This window comes from Podarcis muralis, chromosome 17, assembly GCF_964188315.1.
Source record: "Podarcis muralis chromosome 17, rPodMur119.hap1.1, whole genome shotgun sequence".
NCBI classification, from domain to species: Eukaryota; Metazoa; Chordata; class Lepidosauria; order Squamata; family Lacertidae; genus Podarcis; species Podarcis muralis.
The window spans coordinates 8,035,329-8,059,467 of record NC_135671.1 but is presented as its reverse complement, the minus strand read 5'-3'; the positions used below and the strand labels follow the sequence as shown (position 1 = coordinate 8,059,467).

The 24,139-nt window shown below is 44.4% G+C and overlaps 1 protein-coding gene across 1 annotated transcript in view; it reads left to right on the top strand.

The window, feature by feature from the left end:
* The window catches only part of RBPMS (RNA binding protein, mRNA processing factor), an 81,978-nt gene that overhangs the window by 18,800 nt on the left and 39,039 nt on the right, over nt 1-24,139 (top strand). The window contains 3 exon segments of the mRNA XM_077920905.1: nt 14,218-14,295; nt 17,567-17,605; nt 18,163-18,225. Of these exon segments, the coding sequence (XP_077777031.1) occupies nt 14,218-14,295; nt 17,567-17,605; nt 18,163-18,225 (180 nt within the window).

The following is a 24,139-nucleotide window of genomic DNA, read 5'->3' as shown; positions in this document are numbered from 1 at the left end:
ATTAAAAAAAGAAAAGAGCAAAAAAACCCTGACTGTATGAAAACAAAATGGGTGGGATTCAACAGAAGAATTTCCCCTTGTGTGATGGAACCTGTTCTCCACCTGCTCCTTTTCCTGCCCCCCAAAAAACTGGATTGAGGATCAGGATAACCCTTTCTGGCGAGCTGAAATGTTTGTGCTGACATAACGCGAGGTTGAATTCTTCCCAGTGTTTTCAAAACAAGATGCCAACTCATTTCAAACTAGAATTCTTTTTTTAGAAAGATGGAAAGTTCTTCGTTTAGTTTAAAATAAGCTTTGAATTTCGCTGTTCAAGAAGCTATCCATATATTTCTTGCACTTTCAATAATCCTTTTACACGAAGGGTGCTCTTTTTAAGAGTTTGAAGCACGTTGTTTTGGGAAAAAATGCATATGTACTTTTTTTTCTTCGCTGTTTTCGCATTTGGCGTAATGCCCTCCTCCTACGAGACATTGGTTTTGTTATGTACTGAAGTTCTCACCCTGGGCCAGCAGGGGGATACTGTAGATAGTTCAGGTCCACATATGCAAATAAGGGATCGAAAGTGACGTTCAGATAATTGGGATAGTTACAGAAAGTTGTTACTGTTGCTTTGTAGTTGAGCTCTATATAAGCAGGCCGGCTGAACCCTTCAGTTCTGTTCTGTTCTGGCCTGTGAATAAACAAGAGCTGTTTGAAGAATTGCTGTGTCGTCTGATATGTTCACCCACAACTTAACAGGTTTATCTGCCTGGCATGTGGGAGAGCAAAATAAAGTTAGCACTGAGGCCAAATATACCCTGCAGAGTATATCTTTGTGACTGATTATGGAGTAGGACGGTGTATGTTTTTTGTGGTTGTAAGTTGTTTCTGTTTTTAACATTGTGTTTTAAGTGCTGCAACCTGCCCTGGGATCTTAGGGTGAAGGATGGCAAATTATTATTATTATTACTAATGTATTTGCATTCTCAGTGCACATATGGGCATCCTACATATGGAGTCACACATGTGTCCCACTTTCCAAACACAATGTGATCCCAGGAAACTGTTCATTAGGCAAACAAGTTGATGATTTCCATTATTTCCTATGGGAACATTGCTATTCTGTGATCTCCTCCCCTCCCTCCATGGTTTCTTTCTAAAATCGCTGCAGCATCTCTTTGGAAAAAGCAGAAGCATAGGTATAGACTTGTGGAGCTTTGGTCCACGTTCTCTCTGCTGCTGAATCCTTGCAAAGGTCTGCACCAGTGTGGGAAAGCAGAAACTGGCTTCCAGGCTAGAGGCTGTGGTTTTTGTCTTTACTTCTGGTTTGCTAGAATCTGAGTTGGAGAAAAGGTTATCCTTACAATGCTTATTTATATCTTTGTTATCTTTTAAAATAGGGACGTGGGTGGCGCTGTGGGTTAAACCACAGAGCCTATCAGAAGGTCGGCGGTTCGAATCCCCGCGATGGGGTGAGCTCCCGTTGCTCAGTCCCTGCTCCTGCCAACCTAGCAGTTCGAAAGCACATCAAAGTGCAAGTAATAAATAGGTACCGCTCCGGCAGGAAGGTAAACGGCGTTTCCGTGCACTGCTCTGGTTCGCCAGAAGCGGCTTAGTCATGCTGGCCACATGACCTGGAAGCTGTACGCCAGCTCCCTGGGCCAATAAAGCGAGATGAGCGCTGCAACCCCAGAGTTGGCCACGACTGGACCTAATGGTCAGGGGTCCCTTTACCTTTACCCATCTTTTAAAATGCTTATTGGTTCACGATCACTGTGCTGTATTTCCTCATTTTAATATATAGAACAATACTCCTTGGCCACCGTTCATCTGTTCACGGCTAGCAAGAGCTCCTTGCACGTCTCTGATTCCCGTTGTTGTGTTTCTCTATCTTGAGGGCTTCAGAAAATACAGACAGGCTCGCTTCAGCCTGTGGCTTCGCCAGAATAAGCACTGAGACCTTTATTAAACGAGGAGTTATATAGTTCGTTCGTATTCCCTTTTGTGCAATACTCCTGATCTCAGGAACTAAAAATAGAACTTTTCTTTCAATATAGAAGCCAAATAAGAAGATCCTTGGGGGAAGAAAAGAGTAGAATGCCCTCTCCCATCTCATGCCCCAGCTCACCATTGACTTGACGAAAAGAGCAATAATGTTTTATGGTTTGGAAGTTGGCTGACCTGAGATTCAACTTTTAAGAAAACAAGAATAATTGCTAAGGAGATGACAGTTCTCTTTGAGGCTTGTTTTCAGCTCACTTCTCAGAGCACTTACGTTCGGTACCTGTGATCTCACGGTCAAACATTCTCATCTCTCTCTCTCCCCATTATTAATTGTTATTATTTAAATTTGGTTATTGAGTTTCATAATAAAGTATACTCTTGTAGGGCTTTTCGTCTTGACACTTGGAAATTTTAATCGAAAACCATGACAATGTTTTGCAGTTTGGAAATAGGGTACAGATGTTCTAGAGCCGAGCTGTATGGTCAGCAGAGTCGTGTGGTTCATCGCTTCAGACTGCAGGCTGCACACAGTTTGTATGTCTGAACGACTTCTGCCTCTAAACACATCTTCCTGCTCATGGAGAACTAGCATGTCAGGCAGAAGGCTAAGCTTAAGAGTCCTCCTGTTATATTCCCTCTATATTTATCCATCACTCCTCACCCAGAGCAGCAATAGATATTTCAAAGTATACTGGGCGGAGCTATTGCTCGAGGTCTCAGAGCCCCTTTTCATCACTGGACCCTTCCGCTGGGCTTCCATTAGGGCTGAGCAATAAATCGCCATATCGTTGAATCGTGAGAAGTGTTTCAACAAGGCAATATACCTGTGAACAAAAGGTGGAGACTTGACAGCTTCCCAGGAGTTAGCTCAGCTGAACCCATACTTTACAGATAAAAGGTAAAGGGACCCCTGACCATTAGGTCCAGTGGTGGCCGACTCTGGGGTTGCGGCACTCATCTTGCTTTATTGGCCGAGGGAGCCAGCTTCCAGGTCATGTGGCCAGCATGGCTAAGCCGTTTCTGGCAAACCAGAGCAGCGCACGGAAACGCCGTTTACCTTCCCGCTGGAGCGGTACCTATTTATCTACTTGCGCTTTGACATGCTTTCAAACTTCTAGGTTGGCAGGAGCAGGGACCGAGCAACGGGAGCTCACCCCGTCGCGGGGATTCGAACCGCCGACCTTCTGATCGGCAAGTCCTAGGCTCTGTGGTTTAACCCACAGCGCCACCCGCGTCCCTATCGTCCAGTCCTAGCTTACACCAATTTCTTCTTACAGACTTGCCACTAGGACTCTGACTCAAATACCTGAGTTTCTTGTTGCCTTCTTATGCGCTCAGAGTGTTAAGGCTCCATCTGCATTCTTTTTCACCTCTGACCTTTCTTTGGACACTGTTTTAGCAGGCTCTAGCCTCTTGCCTCTGTTCCCTTGAACTCCTCACTCTGAGCATGGGGTGGAATGCATATTGATGATTCCCCTCCTGCTTCTCTCAGCTTTCCTCTTTCTGATTCCTCCTGAAGCCCTTGCCTCAGCGGTTCTGTTTTATCTCTGCACCCTGTGAGGAGAGGCGTGACTTCCACCCTGACCTGATTTATTGCTCGCATGGCTTCCTGCAAAGACTTAACACATTCACAGCAGCAGCAGCAGAGCTGCTTCCTCCTAACACCTTCCTGCCAACAGTCTAGGGGCCAAACTGCATATGACATTAAATGGGTGAGTTGTGTGACTCTGTTTTAAAAACTATAAATAGCAGCCACTGGAGGGCCTAACCAAGACCGTGTGTGTAGGGGAGAAACCTGTCAGGAAAGTTCCCAATCATCCCAGTGGCACTTTTCCTTTCAGGGCTAATAGCAACTTGGGTGTGTATTTGATATTCCTTCTCCTGGCACTATGGCCTGGGAATAAAGACTTAATCCCACTCTCGTCACACCCTCGGTTCTGATCAGGCTCTCCATAGTCTGCTCATGGTTTTTAAAAGATTTGTCAGGCAATTGCAACTGATGTAGTTTAGCTGCAGGTCTCTCTGCGCATAGTTCTTATAATATAAAGGAGAGCATTTGAGCATGTCTAAAGGGGTGCAGTGGGACGTGGGTGGCGCTGTGGGTTAAACCACAGAGCCTAGGACTTGCCGATCAGAAGGTTGGCAGTTCGAATCCCCACGACGGGGTGAGCTCCCGTTGCTCGGTCCCTGCTCCTGCCAACCTAGCAGTTCAAAAGCATGTCAAAGTGCAAGTAGATAAATAGGTAGCACTCTGGCGGGAAGGTAAACGGCGTTTCCGTGCGCTGCTCTGGTTCACCAGAAGCGGCTTAGTCATGCTGGCCACATGACCCGGAGGCTGTACGCTGGCTCCCTCGGCCAATAAAGCGAGATGTGTGCCGCAGCCCCAGAGTCGGTCACGACTGGACCTAATGGTCAGGGGTCCGTTTCCCTTTACCTAAAGGGTTGCAGGAAAGAGCTGCAAGAAAAGAGAACACAGTTGTAAAAAGAGGACATGTTATAGTAGTCCAGTATGGATTTTTCCAGAGCATAAATAATGCTGGGGAGGTCAGGAGTAGCCGGGTCCTCCAGGTGTTCCTGGATCCGCAACAGCATGATCAATGGCCAAAGGTGGTGGATATTGTAGTCCAACACTCATCTGGAGGGCACCTCACTTGGTGGAAGGATCTTTGTGCCATTGATGCCCATTTGGTATCCAAGTTGCGAACCTGATTCTTTGAGGGGGAGTGTAAGCCCTTTCAGAACAGGTTGAACACCACCTTTCCAGTCCACTAAATCACCTACCAGCACTTTATCTGCCTTGTCTGGATTTGCTTTTCCATTCCATTCCTTATTGGGTCCATTTCTGGTTCAGATACCAGTTTGCCGCATTCACAGCCTCACTTGGCTCAATGAACACTTTTCTTTCTTATATCTACATGCCACCCTTTCGTCAAAGGCGCTCAAGGTGGTGTATATGCCTCTTCTCTTCTGCCTTTTATTCCCGCAGGAGATAACTAGAACATGTACCACTCTGGTGAGACAGGGCCCAGGCAGGTAAGGTCTCAGCTGATGAACCAGATGGAGTTGGTTGACAGCCACCCTGGACACAGAGTTGACCTGTGCCTTCCCCGGACAGCTGTGAGTCCAAAATGACTCCAAGGCTGTTCAGCTGGTCACAGTGTTGCACTTTTAGTCCTGGCTCACTTTATAGGGTTGTTGTAAGTTGTCTACTCTGCCCCATCCCACCCAAACACATTCTGTAGAGCTTTAAATGGGCAGAGTGAGACCTCTGTCTGGCTTAACCTCCATTCCCTTTCTTCTGCAGATGTTTTTGCCTGTGTTTCAAGCACCTGGTCAGAGCAACCATTGGAGTTGCTGTGTTCCTGAGGTACCCAACACAGTGTCCCTGGGATGTTGTTGGAACATAGCTCCCATCAGCCCCTGCCTTCATGGCTGGTGGTCAAGAATGATGGAAGTTATATGTCAGTTGCCCCTGCCATATGGCTTGAGCATGTATGCAGAGTGGCAAACAGTCTCTTAAAAATGGCTTGTGAATAGTCACTTGTGCAGTTTATCTGTGATGTGAATGTTAGCACATTTCCTGCAGGCAACTGGGAAAAGATAACTTTGGAGTCACAAATGGTTATGTATAGGCAGCCAGGCTACGAAATATTTTTGTGGTCTTTTCTTTATAAGACAGTCCTGCAAGCATTCATTAAACAGAAGGGAGGGTTAATGTTTTGCTTGCACACTGATTTCAGGTGTGTCAAAACTGTGTCTGGTATGCCGAGTCTATAGTAGGCTTTTTCTCTATTTTTATATAGAAAGTTGGCTGCTTTTCAGTTTGGGAAGTTCGCAACGCAAAGCTTTCTGTCAAATACTGTGCAGAGGCCATCAAGGGAATTGTTTGCAAACAAAACTTTTCATGTCCATAGAGCACCAGTGGAAATAGAAGCCACATCTAAATATTGCAAATAAACAGAGGCCCCAGGCACTGCATGTCACAGTGTCGGGTATCTGATGTGAATTTGGAATGCAGGTTAAAATGACTTGGCTCTGTGCTCATAACCCTTGGAAATTCAACATCTCAGATTAGTGCTGATATACAGATGCGCTGGCATCGGCTCCTTTCTCCATTTATGGGGATTTTGACATCTTGTCCTAAAGTTCTGGTCCCTGGCCAAAGAAATTATAAGAGATTACATGGCTCCAGCTTCTCTTAGTCCCAGGAATCTCTAGGCTAGGGGTTTGTTTCCACTGTCCCCTGGTGAACTTTAATGGAGATCTTTGCAACCAGCTCATTCTGGCAGTGTGCGGTACAGATTCTGCCATGTGCTAGTGCAAGTTTTCTTGCCCCCTTCTTCCTTTTTTGGCTCATAAGTTTATTGTTCTAGCCAAAGGCCATGACAAACTTAGTACCTGCTTGCTTGTGTGAACAAAGATTTCAGAAAGCAATTTCTTGAGTCTCTGTATAAGGGGCAGACTAATGAGTGATGTCTTCACCTGAGCTTGACCACAAATACAAAGTCTTCTGTGTACGGGACTCTGTTGTAGTGGCCATCCAAGATTGCACTGGAGCTAGTTTAAGCAGTTTTGTAGCTTACTGTTATACCCATGTAATGCCTTTGATTAGACTTTACGAAGAGAACAGTACCCAGTAATTCTGGAGAAGCTAAAAAATGCAATGCATATCTAGACTACAAATACGTTGGTTCTATATAATAATATTTTGTACCTACATAGCACTTCAGAACATTCAGAGCACACACTTTTATAGCTGTTTGCAGCGCAGATGGTCAGTGTTAGAAACTGGGATAGAAAAGCTAGGAGCCAAATGGCTCCTGGGACTTGGGTTTGGGCACCAAAACAGAATGTCTAGTCGCCATGTTGGGGGGGGGGGGGAAGGAGTGTTGGCCAGCAACACTTTTTATTTATGATTTTGATAAGCATGAACAAATACGCAATTCACATAAGTGACACATTGTTAATATCACATTTTTAACCGAAATAGTTAATATATGTTTAATTTGGTGTTGACAATAAAAATATTGGCACCATACTTCCGTTTTCAAAACACTCTACTCTTTACTGTATTGTTAAACTTCTTAACTTATTGTCTATCCTTATCATATACTTTGAGGCTTCAAAGCACACACACTTCAGTAATTCTTGAGTGTCAGCCAGGCACAAAAAATGGCACCCAGACTTTTTGAGCTGCTCGCAAATGGAGAATCTTTAGGTGCAAAATGTGCCTGGAAACCTGCTAATTTTGAACCCTGAATATGGTATGGTCCCCGCTCCAGCTTTTAAGGCAGTTACAAAGAAGGATAGTTGCTTGTGATGTTTATTCTCACCCCATGTTTCACAATGGTACATGGAGTTGGGGACACAAAGTGTGTTGGGATGCAACTGCTCTCAGGCCACTTTGAGCTCCCTTTTTAGACAGTCATACATGACCTTGATATCATTACAACCGGGATCTTGCAGATAGCTATCATTATTCTCTTTTGCCCTGTCGAAAGGATTCTAGGAGCCCCTGCGAGGAGAGATGCCTGTTGAATCAGGCATCGGTTGCAGGATGAAATGTGACCTTTTCATGTTGGGTTCAGTTGCAACAAATGTGCACAAAGTAGAATTTCCATTCTTGCTCAAAGAGCTTGGTGGAGATAGAATCCAGTTGCTTAGATATGTGCAATGCATTGTAATAATAATAATAATAATAATAATAATAATAATAATAATAATAATAATAGATTGAAAGCTCACAGTCTGGAGCCCTTGCCTGGAGGTGCCACGGGATCTGCAGGCACTGGGTTGGTGGCCCTACCTTACTGCATGACATATATGGCTGCCTCAGTTACATATCCCTGACTTATGGGTGAAAATGTCTGTTGGTGATGAGAGAGCCCATTTACTAGTACAGTGGTACCTTGGTTGTCGAACTTAATCCGTTCCAGGAGTCTGTTCAACTCCCGGAACCGTTCGAAAACCAAGGTGAGGCTTCTGATTGGCTGCAGGAGCTTTCTGCACTCAATGGGAAGCCGTGCCGGATGTTCGGTTTCTGAAAAATGTTTGCAAACCAGAGCACTTATTTCTGGGGTTGTGGCATTCAGGAGCCGATTGTTCAGGAGCCAAGCCGTTCGACAACCAAGGTACCACCGTACTGGGGCTTGTGCATGTGGAAAGTTATCATATAATTGGAACTAGCTACTTGCTGGCTTTCGTTTGGCTCTTGTGTGGACTTCAGCAGAACATAACCTCTTAAGATGTTTGACTCCATTGCAATAAGGGTATATCAGAGACCTCTGAAGAGGACCAAACTAAGAGGAAGCCATTGAGCCGTTTGCTCATGTAGGGTTATTTAGACTTGCTGACAGCTGTTAATTATTGACGAGGGTTTAGAGATTAGCTGCCTTGTTTTGAATTGGAGTAAATCATTGAACTGAAGAGAATCTCTTAATAAACTTCCAAGACCAATGTTATTTACTAACATTAACTAACTCTGCCAAGTTGTATGTGTTCTTCATTTTAATTTTATTCTTTGGTATAATACATTACATTTGGTGGAGTCAAAAAGTTGAATAAGTAGATTATGAGGCTGCTTGCTGCTGTAGTGAACAAGGTCCTAGGCAACGTCTGAACTCATATTTATACAAAATAAGCCAGACAAAAGGCAAATTCTTGGTTTCTCAGTGAAAATCTATTGGAAAACAAGAACTCGTCTTTTTATTTAAAAATAATAATAACAAAAAAGTCATTGCAAACAGCCAAAGGCATTTGAAGTCTTTGTTTCTGTCTCTGTTGTACTTCTGGCAGATATCTAAGGACAAGGGAACATTACACTTTGCTTTCTAGAAAATAACACATGTCTGGAAAAGCTAGATTTAGGGGGCAGCTTTGCCCTTGGCCAGAATACCTCATTAATACCAGAAAGAATAATAAGAGATGAGGGAGGGTAGAGGGTGAAGAACGAAAAAATGCACTCGTAGGGAAAAAATGTATTATTTTTAGAAGGCTTTGAAATTCCTTGTGTACTGCTTCACAAAATTGAGGAATCCTGACAGGCTCAAGCACTGGAACGTTGCTGTGTTTAATACTCAGGAATGAGTTAGGGAAAGGGGGGAAACAGTCCATGTGGTGGGTTTCAGTTGCTGGCCTGCCTCTGGCTGCAGTTTGAAATGTGTGTTTCTGGGATAGCAAAGATAGGCCAATTCAAGTGAGGGACACTTTAGGATGTAGAAGGAGACTTCTGAACCATGTGTCTTGATTCAGTCTGCAGTGTGGGAGAAATGGATCTTGCAGAACCATACCTGTGACTAGGGCTGGGCGATATCTGGTTTTCAACATCATGATATATTGCCAGCTAAACATCACGGTATACATCACGGTATAAAGGTGGAGCTATATAGAGGCATTGGCTGGCTTCACAGTTTTTACTGCATCGTGATTTTTGAATAGCACACACCTAGGCATCATGATTCACAGTATATCGCCAGGTCAAAAATTATGAAACCGATAGATATTGTGATACGGAGTCCGAGCTGGTTTTGGACAATATATCGCATAGCCCTATCTGTGATGTGCTCCTTCACACGATGGGTAATTAACTTACGGACATGGTAACCACAGTCTGATATGGGTTTAAAAAGTTAAAGGTAAAGGTACCCCTGGGGTTGCGCGCTCATCTCGCTCTATAGGCTGAGGGAGCTGCCGTTTGTCCGCAGACAGCTTCTGGGTCATGTGGCAAGCATGACTAAGCCGCTTCTGGTGAACCAGAGCAGCGCACGGAAACGCCGTTTACCTTCCCGCCGGAGTGGTACCTATTTATCTACTTGCACTTTGATGTGCTTTCGAACTGCTAGGTTGGCAGGAGCAGGGACCGAGCAACAGGAGCTCACCCCATCGTGGGGATTCGAACCGTCGACCTTCTGATCGGCAAGTCCTAGTCTCTGTGGTTTAGACCACAGTGCCACCTGTGTCCCTTGAGATGGGCTTAGTGGTGGGTAATTTTAAGGCAAATTCATGGGGGAAAGGTCTGTCAATGAAAATTATCCTTCATGATAACTAATGGAGCATCAGTGTAGGGAGATAGCATAGTCCTGAAGACCAGGTTCTGGGAGCCAATAGTGGAGGGTCCTAATTTTAAACTTTGTGAAAGCACGTGGGTGGCACTTGTTGGCGATGGAATGCCCGATGACATGGTTCCTTGACTTGAGCCAGCAGAGCTGGATCCTTACTGCATATAAGAATGCTTACACAAGTATAGCTGTGTGGGAGTCTATCCCTACCCCCTTGACTAAAAGGCAATTAATTGCTGATCTCATCTCTCTTTGGTGTTCTTCCATTGAACACGCCGCTAGACTTTTGCTTCTAAAGAGCAATGGAGCTTGAATTTCACCTTTGCACTGTATAATTTATTTACAGAGAAGAGAACTTGGGTCACTTACTATTTGGACCATGATTACATCAAGCCAGAAGACCCTTTGTTGCTCAGTTTTAAGTGCTCTCTGACTGAAACTGTAGGCTCAAGTTAAATGTAAATACCCTGCTTAACTAGCACAGAAAAGAGAGAAGACAAAGGCACCCATCTGAAAACAAAAGTCCTCGCCTTCTGCCTCCCCTCTTTTGAGCAAACCTGTTTTGGTCTGTTGTTTGCATATTGCCCTGATGAAGGAATTGCATAAGGCAGGAGATGCGGGACAGTCTTCTCTTGCTGATGGTCAAATAAGGTGTTAAAGGGGGGAGGACTGAATGTACAAATACTTACCAAACCTGTCTTCACAGAGCCAAACGTGGAAACAGTATTGTTATAGATTGGGGGGACCCCCTAAGTCATATAAATTAGGCAGCATTTTGATTATTTGGGATGTGAAGGGAGAAATAAAAGCTGCAGAGGAATTCCTGAGCTAGCCAAAAAGACCTGGCCAAGCTAGGGCCATTAAGAAACAATACAGGGCCATTGGCATTGCAAGAGAACTGTCTTCCCCCTTTGCCCTGAGGTGTAAACAGAGGCTGGGGTTTGGGAAGGTTGCCAGGGTAACTGGATGTGAGGTGATAGGAAAAGAGAAGATTTTTTAGCAAGGTGTTCTGGGAAGAAGAAGGGGGGAGAAGAAAGACTGGGATCCATCTTTGGCAGGCTGGCTGGCTGAAGGCTGACTGGGAGAGATGCCTTGGACTCTGTGGCTGCAGTGCTGAGGGGTACAATCTTGACATGCTGTAAGATCTGGACTCCCTTCATGCAGAGTGAAGGTGTAAATAGGTGAACAAACCTTCCTTCTTTAAGCTACAACAGTCTCTGCCATGTCTCAATTCTGCAAAGGAACACAGACCCTGGGTGAGTGCCTGGATCCCCCCTGGACACTTGCCACCGCTCGGAGAGAGGGAGAGGCACCCAACTTTTGTAACAGCATACACACCACAAGCAGCATTCTCTCTATCGAACTGCCTTCAGACGTCTGGGATTACAAAATCCTTTGCCTCTAGCCATCAAAGTGCCTTTCTGTGAGGTCTCTTTTATGTCCTACTGAATCCTCAATTATTATCTTTATAGTTGGCCAAAGGCAGAGTCTCAGGACAGCTGGTGATGTCTGTTTAGAGAGGTATGTGTATGTTGGAGAGAGAGAGGGGGGGATGTTGGGGTCAGAGTCTATGTTATCCTGGTCAGAGGGACAAGGGTGGTGCTGTGGTCTAAACCACTGAGCCTCTTGGGCTTGCCGAATGGAAGGTTGGTGGTTCGAATCAGCGCGATGGGATGAGTTCCCATTGCTCTGTCCCAGTTTATGCCAACCTAGCAGTTGGAAAGCATACCAGTGCAAGTAGATAAATAGGTACCGCTGTGGCGGGAAGATAAACTGTTTCCATGCGCTCTGGCACTTGTCATGGTGTCTCATTGCACCAGAAGCGGTTTAGTTATGCTGGCCTTATGAACTGGAAAGCTGTCTGTGGACAAACGCCAGCTCCCTTGGCCTGAAAGCCAAGATGAGCAACACACCCCATAGTCACCTTTGACTGGACTTAACCGCCCAGGGGTCCTTTACCTTTACCTTATCCTGGTCAGGAAACTTTCTTTGGCCAACTTTTGATTGGTTGGGGTAGACAGTAGAGTCTCTTTCTGCCCCGGAACATATTAGAAAAAGAGTTGCTGTTAACTTCTCCTCCTCTTCCTATTATGAGATGTGAAAAAAAAAAAATAGGGTGGAAGGCTGTTGAGTGGGCACTCATTTCATATTTGCTGAATCAAAAGCAGCACATTGCTTTGGGGCAAACTGGTACTGATTTCCTCACGAAGCTGAAGCAAGCACATATCTCTTAATGGGAAACAGTACCAGCCAGGCTGAAACATTCTGCCTAATGTGCCGATCATTGCCTTGCTAATCCTTCAGGACCTCTGGCATTCTTCAGAAAATTAATGTTTGGTTTGGTGAAGCATAGGGGTGGACAAACAACAGTTGGGCACTTTTATCTTGCATAGTCAGATCTGAGCAGCCCTTTATGAGTCTGGAATAAACTTGCATTCCTAACTTAAGGGAGATTGTACAGTAGATTCCAAACATTGGTTGCAACCCGTGGAAATTATAACACCAGGAAACAGGCTGGGAGTGCTTTCTGATGACAGAGCCCTAAACAGAGGACTTGTTTGACAGCCGGCTTCTTTCTTAAACAACAGCAGGTCCTTTGTGCGAGTGATAGGGTAGAAACATTGCAAAACGCTGTGACTTGGCATAGGAAGTTTTCATTATTTATCTATAAAACGTATGAGAGCCTTGCAAAGAAAAGTAGGGCTCAAGGTGATTTGCAGCCGCTGCTATTTTTCTAGGAGGTGCTGGAGCTCACCACGAACTTCTCCCTTGTTCTCTTAGAATGGCACCCACTTGAGAAGTGCTGGAGCTAAGCTCAGGTGAGGTCCAGCTAAAAAAAAAGCCCTGTGTGTAGCCAAAAAAGGAACATCCTATTAAATTCTAGTTTAAAATGCTTTCTTGATATTTCCAAAGTCAGAGGAAATGTGGTAACCCCAATGCAAGTAAGTCCAAAATAACTTAACAAGGTTAGATGAGGTAGGGGGAGAGAGAAAGAAATGAAAATGTGAGACCACAGGGGTGTATGGGAATCTGTTCATTAGGGCCTGGCATGAATGAAGAGATTCTGGCTCAGTTGTGCCTGAAAAACGTATTTTGAAAGGAGCAGCTTATGCATTATTTAACAAGCTTATGGACCTGAAGTTACTTAGATGTTTGAAGCCTGATAGAATAGGTAGATTTTCACCAGGCCTCTGAGTGCTAAGAAGGATAACCTGGCAAGCCTTCCTGGAGAGGACATGAAGCAGTTCTTGGCACCACAATTAAGAGTCCTATCTCAGGAGCCCATAAACTGACATCATAAAGAGCTGTATGCAGAACAGGGTCTCCCAGATGTTCTTTGGCTAGAGAGAGGTTTCTGTGGGAGATGTTTTCAAAGATACTCTTGAGCTAAGGCCGTTTCTGAAACCATGAGTACATGATTGCAGCATACATTTTCTTCTTGCATAGCATTATTAAGTAACTTTGCATGCGGATATAGACATTGGTAGAGCACTTTACATTGCTACGGGTATAAATTTTCCGGATTTGCAGAACTCTGCGTTACTTCATATGCAAGGAAGCCAACACCTGGCGATAGTTTTTAAGTCATCTGCTTAAAGCTGGGTGGGGGGTTAATGCTGCTTTAATGGGTAAACATTTATTTATTTCTGGCTAAATAATTGTTGAGAGAAGCTTGAAGTGATGACTGCAGCGAAATATGGCTGTGATCCACCAGCACTCACTTTCCAGTGCAGAAGAAACTGCTTTAGTATCAGTGTAATTCTGTTGGGGTGTTTTTTTAATGTTGCAGGATGTGCAGGAGTTATTATTTGAAATTAACAAACAGGGCTGGGGAAATGAAACATTGCCATCGGATGACTTCGAAGCCATTTCATATTCATAAGGAAGGTTTAGACCTTCCAGGTTACCTGCAGTAAGTAAGAATCCCTTGTGCTCAGAGATGGGAAACTTTTATAAATTAAGAGTTCAGGTCACTCTCCACAGACTTCCTCTTGATTTGTCATATACAGCTAACAAGATATGTTTGGGCAGGTAGGCTAGTCATTTTTGTGAACAGACTTTAAAGGTTGAAGAAGCTACTATTTGGAACTTCTTCATTTTTTTTTTTAAAAAGAAGGTTAAGTTGCCTTAATATTCTTGACGTGTGCCCTTTTCGCTTTTGTTTTTGTTAAAGGTACGAACGCTATTTGTCAGCGGCCTGCCTCTGGACATCAAGCCCCGGGAACTCTATTTGTTGTTCAGACCATTCAAGGTACCCTGCTATTGAACTTGGAACTGAAGTGCCAGTGTCCCTGTTTACGTAAATACTTGTGGTTCGTTTCCTGTTTGTCATAAATGGTAAATCGGCGCAATAATATGTAATTGCCTCTTCTGGAGTAGCAGACAGAAATTCAGACGATGCTCCTCAGTATCTGGATTTTGAAAAAGGTTGCGATGCAGTCTATCATGATATCTTATTTCAAATAAAAACTTGGCTACAATGACTTTCCCATGAAGTGAAAGTTGGCCAAGAGCCCATGAATAGAATAATTATAAATAGCATACTGGTGTGATCAGGGTTTAAAGTTGTGAATGCTAACCTCTAATGATGGTAGGGATTTGGAGTAAGGATTCATAAGAAGGCTGAGCGACATGTAATAATATGAACACACTTATGTATGCTTTCTGCAAGCATACATGCGTATTCCTGGTTGCTCCTTGGAAGTCCTCCAGCTCCCAGTCCAGGCAACAGAATTCCCGCAGCCCAGCCTGGTTTATTTTCTGTTGCAGTGCTGGTTTCTCTTAGGAAATGAACCCCATCTTCCAAGTTTTAACTACTGGATGTAAAAATGTCCCAACTCCAGACTTCCTTAGTACACATTAGTGTCTTGGCATTATGTATGTTGCAAACTGAATCTGGCTAGCTAATGCTGAAGTACCTCCTGCTTCTCAGCAGTTGGCGTGTCTTGGGGTACAACTACTTTTATGTTTCCCTCTGTATCAAAGTCAAAATGTGCACATGTCCCATTTTCAGACAGAAAATGAATTGGACTATAGATTCACTAGAAGGGACGCGGGTGGCGCTGTGGGTTAAACCACAGAGCCTAGGACTTGCCGATCAGAAGGTCGGCGGTTTGAATCCCTGCAACGGGGTGAGCTCCCATTGCTCGGTCCCTGCTCCTGCCAACCTAGCAGTTTGAAAGCACGTCAAAGTGCAAGTAGATAAATAGGTACTGCTATGGTGGGAAGGTAAACGGCGTTTCCGTGCGCTGCTCTGGTTCGCCAGAAGCGGCTTAGTCCTGCTGGCCACATGACCTGGAAGCTGTACGCCGGCTCCCTCGACCATAAAGCGAGATGAGCGCCGCAACCCCAGAGTCGTCTGCGACTGGACCTAACGGTCGGGGGTCCCTTTACCTTTATAGATCCACTAAATTTGAGTTTCTGGGTCTTACAGACATAATCTGTAATGATTTTAACATCCCATAAGTATTATTTTTGCTTCCAGGGAACACCGCAAATGTCCCATCACTGCAGAATTTGCATGCAAGGATAGCCCTGATTCCCGCTGCTTTAAGAAAACCACCAGTGGCTTTGTGACCTGTTACTCTTATCCCCACCCTTCCGTCAGACCTGTTTGCATGTCTAAGAAGCATACCTCACATTTAGAAAGGGGGGAAAGCCTGAAGCCTGCCATGCTCAACAGGCCTGGAAGCGAACAGGTCAAGAACGAATTTGAGCAGGACCTACCATAACTAGTGTCTGAAATTGAAAATGGAGAGGCAGCATGGGATTTTTGGGAGCAGAGACAGAGGGACAGGCATCCCAAGGGCAAGAGAGGAAGTGGAGCCCCATGAGAAGAACAGAGCCACCTGGATAGGAAATCTGGGACAGGAACGTGCCCCACATTTCTCAGCTTCTGCCTATCCTCATGGTTACTTCACACCCACACTTGGGTGTGCATCTCACTAGCTGTTTAAGATTTGCATCATTAGCTTTCCTAGTAAAGCTATTTGAAGATTCCCTTCCACAAGCATTTCCTTTGACCTTCTTTTGCAAATGATCAGCTATGTTCCTTTTATTGCTAGCAGAGCAGGGATATAAATTTTCCTCATCTTTTACATGAAATCCTCAGACACCCATATTTAATTAGGCAGAGTGGACACCCTGTTCTCTTAGACCTGGGGTAACTAACCTTTTTTCGCCTTCTCTCTGCCTCCTACATCCACGACGCACAAACCCCTATTTGCTCACCCTTATTTTATACCATCCCAGAATCCGTATCACCCTTTATTTACATCTGCAAGTAGACACTAGACTTGAATGTTGATGCTCTTTCAAGGAGTTTGTTTTTTTTAAATCAAAGAACTTCTCTAAACATCCAGTGTAGTCATATAGTAAGCCTGGATTTAAGAATTCAGATATGTTACGTTTGAATGTTCCACCAACTGTGTATGTGTATATATTTTTAAACCACCCTCCTTGCACATGTGATGTCGGGGCAAAGAGTTCTAGGTTCTCGTCTTCTGCCTTGTGTGCAAATTTGCCATATTCATTTGTTCCCTGAGGCATCTGATTGGTCACTGTGTCTATATGAGAAGGGGGGCATTCAGATGTGTGGTGATCCCAGTTGCAGTGGAAAAGCTTGTACCCAAGCAACAAAACCACAGCCGTACTGAAGTACTACTGTAAAATTCTGGATATTCTAATAATTCACAGTTTGGATGGGTTTTACAATGCAAAGCTTCACATGTTTACTCAGAAGGAAGCCCTACTGTGCTTAGAATCAGTCACTCATTTTATCTGCATGCTCCCTTTCCAAAGTTAAAACCATGTTTAAGGCAGCTTACAACATAAAAAGTTACATAACTACAAACATAACCAAAGTAGTCATAAACAATAAAACATCAAAAGGTACACAACCAAATTGAACAATTTCCACATAACTTGTAACAAGATCTTTAAAAAAAGATACAAAAATTAATATCAATAACAGCAAAAAAACTCCAAATAGACTCCAAAGAGTCTGTTCAGCAGCCTCAGCTTTTGTAGCTGGAGTCAGTCCGGGCCCTGCCCTCCCAGACCAGTTGGAAAAATAACTGCAAGGCAAGGAGCAGGTCTTCCAGGACTTACGGCCAAGATGGTCTCTCAAAAGGGCTTATTTCTAAGTAAATTTGCAAAGGTTTTCAGGCTTGCTATTTTTGTTTAATGCTTCTTTCTCAAACAAGAACAGTAGGCAACATGTATTTCCAGCAAGAATAAGCACCCTTAAACCATGCTGTTAAGCCCACCTTTAGGAGTTGGGATAGAGAAGGAGAGTTCAGCTCCTACTGTTAATAAGACTTCTGCCTTGGAGCCAAATGAAATATCTTGCATCTTTCCCACAAACCTTCCTCTTAAAGTTTGCTGTTTCTAAGTATAGCCAAATAACAAGTCACTCAGGGAAAAATGTACTGTATCCTGTTTTTATATATTCACATTTATTTATCTAGCCTTGTTCTTAAATTTTATCTTGGCCAGACTGTAATTTTTATTTCTTCCTGCAGGGTTATGAAGGCTCTCTTATTAAACTCACATCTAAGCAGGTAAGCCTAATACACAGTGAAATCATTAACATAAATGTCAGCGGTGTATGGTTAACGTGAGAAATTCTAAACTAAGGAGATGGTATGAAATTTTGGCACAAAGTTTCAAGCACCATAAATCTCCTGATTGTATTCAGTCTAGATTCGCCTTGGCTGTCTTGTGGGCTATTAAACATTATTTGGGTTTATGTGGAGTTCAGCAAAGATTTTCAAAAGCATCATACAGTAACGTTATAGAACTGCCAACAGGTTGAAGGTAATAAAGTGTCTGCCTTTTAACCGAAGGAAAACTAAACCTTAATGTGTTCATTTCCTTTTAACACAAAATAGCCATAAAAACCAGGCAATTATACCTTGTACTTCCAAGCTCACCACTTAAAACTGATAATCACCAATGTTCTGTTTGATTAATCTTTTAATTCAGTGGATTACAGTAGCTGCAGCAGTATGTAACTTTTTAATCACTGAAGTGTGAATATTCCTATCCCTGGGTTCTTTATTCATCCTTCAACAATAATTCCCCTCCTCCAACCTCTGATTTTCTCGTTTTCTTCCAGCCGGTGGGCTTCGTTAGTTTCGACAGTCGCTCAGAAGCAGAAGCTGCTAAGAATGCTTTGAATGTGAGTATTGGTGCCATATGAAAAGCTTCTGGGTTGTGTTACAGCAGAGCTGCAGTGGCAGCAGAATAGTGTGGTGGAACTTCTCCTGGCTGTGTAGCACTTGAGACTGCGGATGGGGATCCTTAAATGCTCACTCATGTGAGGAACAGAGCATAGGAATTTAAGAGCGTGGTGGGGACGACAACGAACAAAACACAAGGCAAAGCTGTGCAGAGTATTGTTTACGAAGCCGTTCCCGACATAATAAAATCGCACCACGTTTTAAAACTGGAATCGTCCAAAATTAACAGCAGCAGCAGCAACTATAGAATCATAGAATCATAGAGTTGGAAGAGACCACAAGGGCCATCGAGTCCAACCCCCTGCCAAGCAGGAGACACCATCAGAGCACTCCTGACATATGGTTGTCAAGCCTCTGCTTAAAGACCTCCAAAGACGGAGACTCCACCACACTCCTTGGCAGCAAATTCCACTGTCGAACAGCTCTTACTGTCAGGAAGTTCTTCCTAATGTTTAGGTGGAATCTTCTTTCTTGTAGTTTGGATCCATTGCTCCGTGTCCGCTTCTCTGGAGCAGCAGAAAACAACCTGTCTCCCTCCTCTATATGACATCCTTTTATATATTTGAACATGGCTATCATATCACCCCTTAACCTCCTCTTCTCCAGGCTAAACATGCCCAGCTCCCTTAGCCGTTCCTCATAAGGCATCGTTTCCAGGCCTTTGACCATTTTGGTTGCCCTCCTCTGGACACGTTCCAGTTTGTCAGTGTCCTTCTTGAACTGTGGTGCCCAGAACTGGACACAGTACTATAGTGCGGGCAATCCTTAAACCCAGAGCAAGCTTAACCCAAGACCTCCAAATACATGTGTTTTAGTTAGGTGATGGAAGCCCATCAAGGATGTGGACATCTGTACCACGGTTGTTAGAATGATTGGACTTAGCTGAGATGGCGGAGTTGGCTGTTCTCCCTGCTCTTTCAGGGAGAGTGCTGCTCCACCCAGGGCAGGCTGAATGCCTGGTTCCCATAACTGAGATCCACCCACCAACAAGACCAGATCTGTCTTAGTGCTGAAACCCAGGCCTTAACCAGAAAGGGTCAAGAGAATGAGGAAGTGCTGTACCTACAGGGGCCACCTCAGTTTTCAGAGGCCTCATTGCATTGTGTGGAATGAAGCAAGCAGGCTGCGAGTGTGAGCCACAGTTGAGAAGGGATGAAACATCACCCCAGACACTACTTTGCCAAAAACAGGAGGGAGCAGTATCCCTGAGTGTTTGTGTTTTAATTTCACCTGTGTAGATGGGGAGAAATACCGTATTTTTTGCTCTATAAGACTCACTTTTTCCCTCCTAAAAAGTAAGGGGAAATGTCTGTGCGTCTTATGGAGTGCATGCAGGCTGCGCAGCTAACCCAGAAGCCAGAACAGCAAGACAGATTGCTGCTTTCACTGTGTAACGATCCCTCTTGCTGTTCTGGCTTCTGAGATTCAGAATATTTTTTTTCTTATTTTCCTCCTCCAAAAACTAGGTGTGTCTTGTGGTCTGGTGCGTCTTATAGAGCGAAAAATACGGTAGAATATTGCATCAGTATTTTGACTTAATAGCTTAATCCCCAGTGAGAGGGATTTTGCAAGAAAGTAAAAACTTTCCTGCATTTTGTCCTACCATCCTCTATCCATCATAGTAAAGGGGAATTTTCCTATTATTAGTCATGGATTATACAGGGCAGAAAATAGCCCTTCTATGCTAGGGTTGAGGAGCAGGAATATTACACTATTGTGTGATTTTTCTGAACGCCTTAGTCTTCCTTCAGGTGGCATTAGGTGGAGCAGATGTTCCCTTTTGTGTTCTGCCAGTGAGATCGCTCAGATATTGTTGAGTGCAAACAAAGTTCAGCCAAGTTTAATGTACCTTTAAAACGTGTTGGAAAGACACAGGGTTTTTTTTAAAGTTCTCAGTGCAGGAGGATGGAAATTAGTTCAGAAGAGGACTAACATAGTTGAAGAACCCAATTTGTTATATCTGTAGAAGGTAAAGGTAAAGGGACCCCTGACCATTAGGTCCAGTCGTGGCCGACTCTGGAGTTGCGGCGCTCATCTCACTGTGCTGGCCGAGGGAGCTGGCGTACAGCTTCTGGGTCATGTGGCCAGCATGACTAAGCCGCTTCTGGTGAACCAGAGCAGCGCACGGAAACGCCGTTTACCTTCCCGCTGGAGTGGTACCTATTTATCTACTTGCACTTTGACGTGCTTTCGAACTGCTAGGTTGGCAGGAGCAGGGACCGAGCAACGGGAGCTCACCCCGTCGTGGGGATTTGAACCGCCAACCTTCTGATCGGCAAGTCCTAGGCTCTGTGGTTTAACCCACAGCGCCACCTGCGTCCCGTTATATCTGTAGTGAGGAGTTATCTCTCTTTATAGGAGATTTGACTGGATATCTTACACTCACACCTTAAGTACAGAATCCTAATAAACAATTTTGGGGTTCTGTTTGCCAGTCCATATGCAAAATGCTAAAGCATACCTCTGATCCCTGCTGGCAGTGCTTTTCCCCCTAGAAAAGTAGGTGCCGGTATTCACCATGAAGTTATCACACTTTTTAACAACAACAACAACAACAAAAAGGTGTACCCTTGAGTACCCCCTGGAAAAAAAAGCCACTGGCTGGAGGTATTTTGCCTGAAATTTACAGTCTTTTGACTGAACTTGCAGTCCTGTAGAATGAATTCTCCACCTGAGTAAGCAGGCAGGGATATGTCGATCTTGATTTCAGATGGCTCTGAATTAGTCTGTCTGCAGGTTTGCATAACTAAAGGTGCATGCCTTGTACATTGAACAGAAACAAATACAGTGGTACCTTGGGTTACATATGCTTCAGGTTACATACGCTTTGGATTACAGACTCCGCTAATCCAGAAATAGTGCTTCAGGTTAAGAACTTTGCTTCAGGATGAGAACAGAAATCGTGCTCTGGCAGTGCGGCGGCAGCGGGAGGCCCCATTAGCTAAAGTGGTGCTTCAGGTTAAGAACAGTTTCAGGTTAAGAACGGACCTCCGGAACGAATTAAATACTTAACCCGAGGTACCACTGTAGTGTGCAAAAGTAATACAAACTTTTCAGTCTGCATACGGCTTGCAAACTAAGTAAGCTTCCATGCATTTCCTTTTATTTTATTACATAATTCTACCTCTGCTACTCGTGAAATAGTTGCAAACCATTCTGCAAGGCAGAAGAAGCCCCAGCCCATCTCCATTGCAGGTCTGCTGTAGTGGTTAAGAGTGTTGGACTAGGACCTGGGTCCTAGACATGGGTTCAGTTTCCTGCTCAGCCATGGAGCTCACTAGGTGACCTTGGGCTGTCACCTTCTCTTAGCCTAACCTACCTCACAGGGTTTTGTGAGGATAAAATGTGACAGGAGAGAGCCTTGTTTTCTTTAGTACAAGCAACTCCCTCTGATGCCGGCTCTCCATGTCTGTCTCTTTGCAACCTCTCTGGCCCTTCGTCCAATGCACTCTTTCCTGTCTCTCTCTTTTCTACCTCACCTCCTCCCAGGCTGACAGGCTATTCATGGTGACGACCAGGACTTTTTTTCAGCTGGAACTCACAGGAACTCTGTTCTGGCACCTCTCAGGTGGCGCCATTGCCATTATAAGAGAACAAGGGAGGCGTTCTGGCACCTCTTTTTCTGGAAAAATAGCACCGGTGAGGACTCCCCAACACAAGTACAGTGGTGCCTCGCAAGACGAAAATAATCTGTTCTGCGAGTCTCTTCGTCTAGCGGTTTTTTCGTCTTGCGAAGCAACCCTATTAGCGGATTAGCGCTATTAGCGGTTTAGCGGCTTAGCGGCTATTAAAGGCTTAGCGGCTTAGCGGCTAAAAGGCTATTAGCAGCTTAGTGGCTTAGAAAAAGGGGGGGAGCGAAAAAAATCGCAAGACTCGCAAGGCGTTTTCGTCTTGCGAAGCAAGCCCATAGGGAAATTCGTCTTGCAAAGCGCATCGAAAAACGGAAAACCCTTTCGTCTAGCGGGTTTTTCGTCTTGCGAGGCATTCGTCTTGCGGGGCACCACTGTATACTACTAGCTTGCCCATGCTCTTGAGTTTGATAGAGGAGCCCTTCTCTGCGTCCCAACTGTAGCGGAAGCTCAGTTGATGGAGACTAGAGAAAGCTGTGCTTTTGTTCTAGAAAAGAAGGTGCTGGTACTGTGTATCCTTGAGTACCCCCCAGAAAAAAAGCATCGAGAGAAAGGAACTTGCTCTGTGTCCACACCTAAATTGTGGAACTCTGCTTGGTGAGGTTTGTCAGGCCCTCTGTTATTTTTGTGCTTGTTTAGGCTAGCTTTTTTTCTGAAAGGTCAGATTTTTATTTCTTGGTTTTGTTTAACTGATGTACCTGTCTCTGTCTTAAGCATATTATATTCTTTTATAGATGAATTTAATAGTTGTTAGTTGCCTTGAGTAGTGCCGTGAGCGCTGAGATTATAAAGAAAGGTTGCTGGATCAGGCCAGTGTGCCCATCTAGTCCAGCAACCAGGGGCCGCCACTGGCCAGATGTCCATGGGGAACTGCAAGCGGAACCCAAACGCAGCAGCACTCTCCCCTCCTGCGGCCTCTTGCAACTGGTGGACTAGATATATATAGTCATTGGGGTTTGTAGCCATTATTGGCCCTATCCTTCATGAACTTGTATAATCCTCCTTTGGGCCGGATCCGGCCCCCGGGCCTTAGTTTGCCTACCCATGGACTAGGAGGATGGGATGCCAATGCTAGTATAAATAAATACATTCAGTAGAAGATGGGGGATGTCTTTGCTACGTGACTGACTTCAGACCCATTGATTTTAGCAAATCTTACACATGACTAAGCTTTCTGCGGCTCTGGGTCACTGAATGAGAAGCGCAAATGGCTTTAGGTTTGTGAAACTGCTCCAAGTTATTCTTTTAAATGTTCCTGCGTAGGCTACCTCGTAGGGATTTTGCCTGATAATGGAGTTGGAACAATGCAGCTCATTGATCTTGTCAACATCAGGTTATGGATGAATACAGACAGATATCTAAAATGTAGCTGCCCTGTGCTGGTGGGGGGGGGGGGACCCATCCATGCCGGATGTGTCAGATGTGAAAATAATCTCTTGGTGTCGTTGCTGTCAAGTGATGACAACTCATATGTGAGTTCTCTCTACACATTGGCAATCCTTAAGTTGTACCCAGTACTCAGGAAAGCAGTATTATAAAGAAGTGTGTCTCCAAGCATATGAGGAATGAGTTTCCCTCAAAACTGATCGCCCCCAGCAACACCTTCTTACTGGGGAGAAGCATTCCTGAAGAGTAGAATGCCTTCGCTCCGACACTGTTTTTTGTTCGTTTTAAAGTACAGTGGTACCTCGGGTTACATATGCTTCAGGTTACATACGCTTCAGGTTACAGACTCCGCTAACCCAGAAATAGTGCTTCAGGTTAAGAACTTTGCTTCAGGATGAGAACAGAAATTGTGCTCCGGTGGTGTGGCGGCAGCAGGAGGCCCCATTAGCTAAAGTGGTGCTTCAGGTTAAGAACAGTTTCAGGTTAAGAATGGACCTCTGGAACGAATTAAGTACTTAACCTGAGGTACCACTGTACTGTTTCTTTGTCTTGTGTGGGGTGGGAGGGGAGTTAGCTGCCGAGAAATATAGTTATGTTCTGTGTGTACAGAGTTAACCTCATTATTGATGACCCTCAAGAGCAAAAATATCTTGAGTGCAGGGAACAATTTTTCAGACTAGGATAAAAAGCAAGTACTCTGGTTCCCTAGTCTGTTTTCCTGTCTTCATTTTTTATGTACAATGTCTTCTTGGCTCTGCTAATCTCCGGGGATAAGAGCGAAGCAGAGCAGGATACAGACTGCCTTATATGGTGCTGATACTAAAGATGTTTTAGGAAT